The 738-nt window shown below is 56.1% G+C and overlaps 1 protein-coding gene across 1 annotated transcript in view; it reads left to right on the top strand.

The window, feature by feature from the left end:
* The first annotated feature begins 460 nt into the window (after window positions 1–460).
* Window positions 461–738, top strand: part of LOC105310434 (basement membrane-specific heparan sulfate proteoglycan core protein-like) — a 6,840-nt gene continuing 6,562 nt past the window's right edge. The window contains exon 1 of the mRNA XM_023526726.1: window positions 461–570. Within this exon, the coding sequence (XP_023382494.1) occupies window positions 567–570 (4 nt within the window). The 5' untranslated portion in view covers window positions 461–566. The remainder of the gene's footprint in view (window positions 571–738) is intronic.

The following is a 738-nucleotide window of genomic DNA, read 5'->3' as shown; positions in this document are numbered from 1 at the left end:
GCTGGGAGTAAAGAAAGTGAGGGGCAGAGTGGGGGTTCTTCCTACTGGGCCTTAAAGAGGCCCCAGGAATCTTGCCTAAGGTGGCACCTCAAGAGATGAGCTAAGAGTTACATGTGTCCTGAGCCCTGGTCCCAGTAACCCCAGGATTCTCCACTAACAACCTATGCAAACCTGGGCTGTGCTTCTGTGCCGCAGCAGGGCCCTCATTACACAGGATGATCAAGACCGGTAGGGAAGGTGGTGGGCAATGCACAGTGAGGACGATTATCTCCCTAGTCCACCTCCTGTCTTCACCCAGTGGCCAGTCTGGCCTGGCCCTTCCCACCCAGCCGCCCTTGGTCCACACCCTCTCTGATGGAGGCTTCTAGACCGATCTTTCTAGGCCAGCCCTCCCTAGGCATGGGGAGGAGATAACAGTTGTGTTTTCATGACCTTACCCACTGTGTGCCCAGAACAGTGCATTACGCATAGTAGGTGTTCAACAAATATTTGTTGTTGCTGAGTAAATCTCTCTTTTGCTTGCAGATGACCTGGGCAGCGGGGACGTAGGCAGTGGGGACTTCCAGATGGGTAAGTTGCTGGGGCGTCCCATAGGCCCCTGTCCTGCCCCTGGGGCAACCCCAGAGGCCCCATCTCCAGAGCCGAGGGCCTTGAGGGCTCCTTGGGCTTGCCATGGAATGGCCTTGTACCTGCTGAGTGACGGTTATATGAACTGGTTGGCAGGTACCTGCAGGGTTG

Source organism: Pteropus vampyrus, unplaced genomic scaffold (genome assembly GCF_000151845.1).
Source record: "Pteropus vampyrus isolate Shadow unplaced genomic scaffold, Pvam_2.0 Scaffold3403, whole genome shotgun sequence".
Taxonomy (NCBI): domain Eukaryota; kingdom Metazoa; phylum Chordata; class Mammalia; order Chiroptera; family Pteropodidae; genus Pteropus; species Pteropus vampyrus.
Note: the sequence above shows the minus strand (reverse complement) of the source record. Positions and strands in the feature narration are given on the sequence as shown.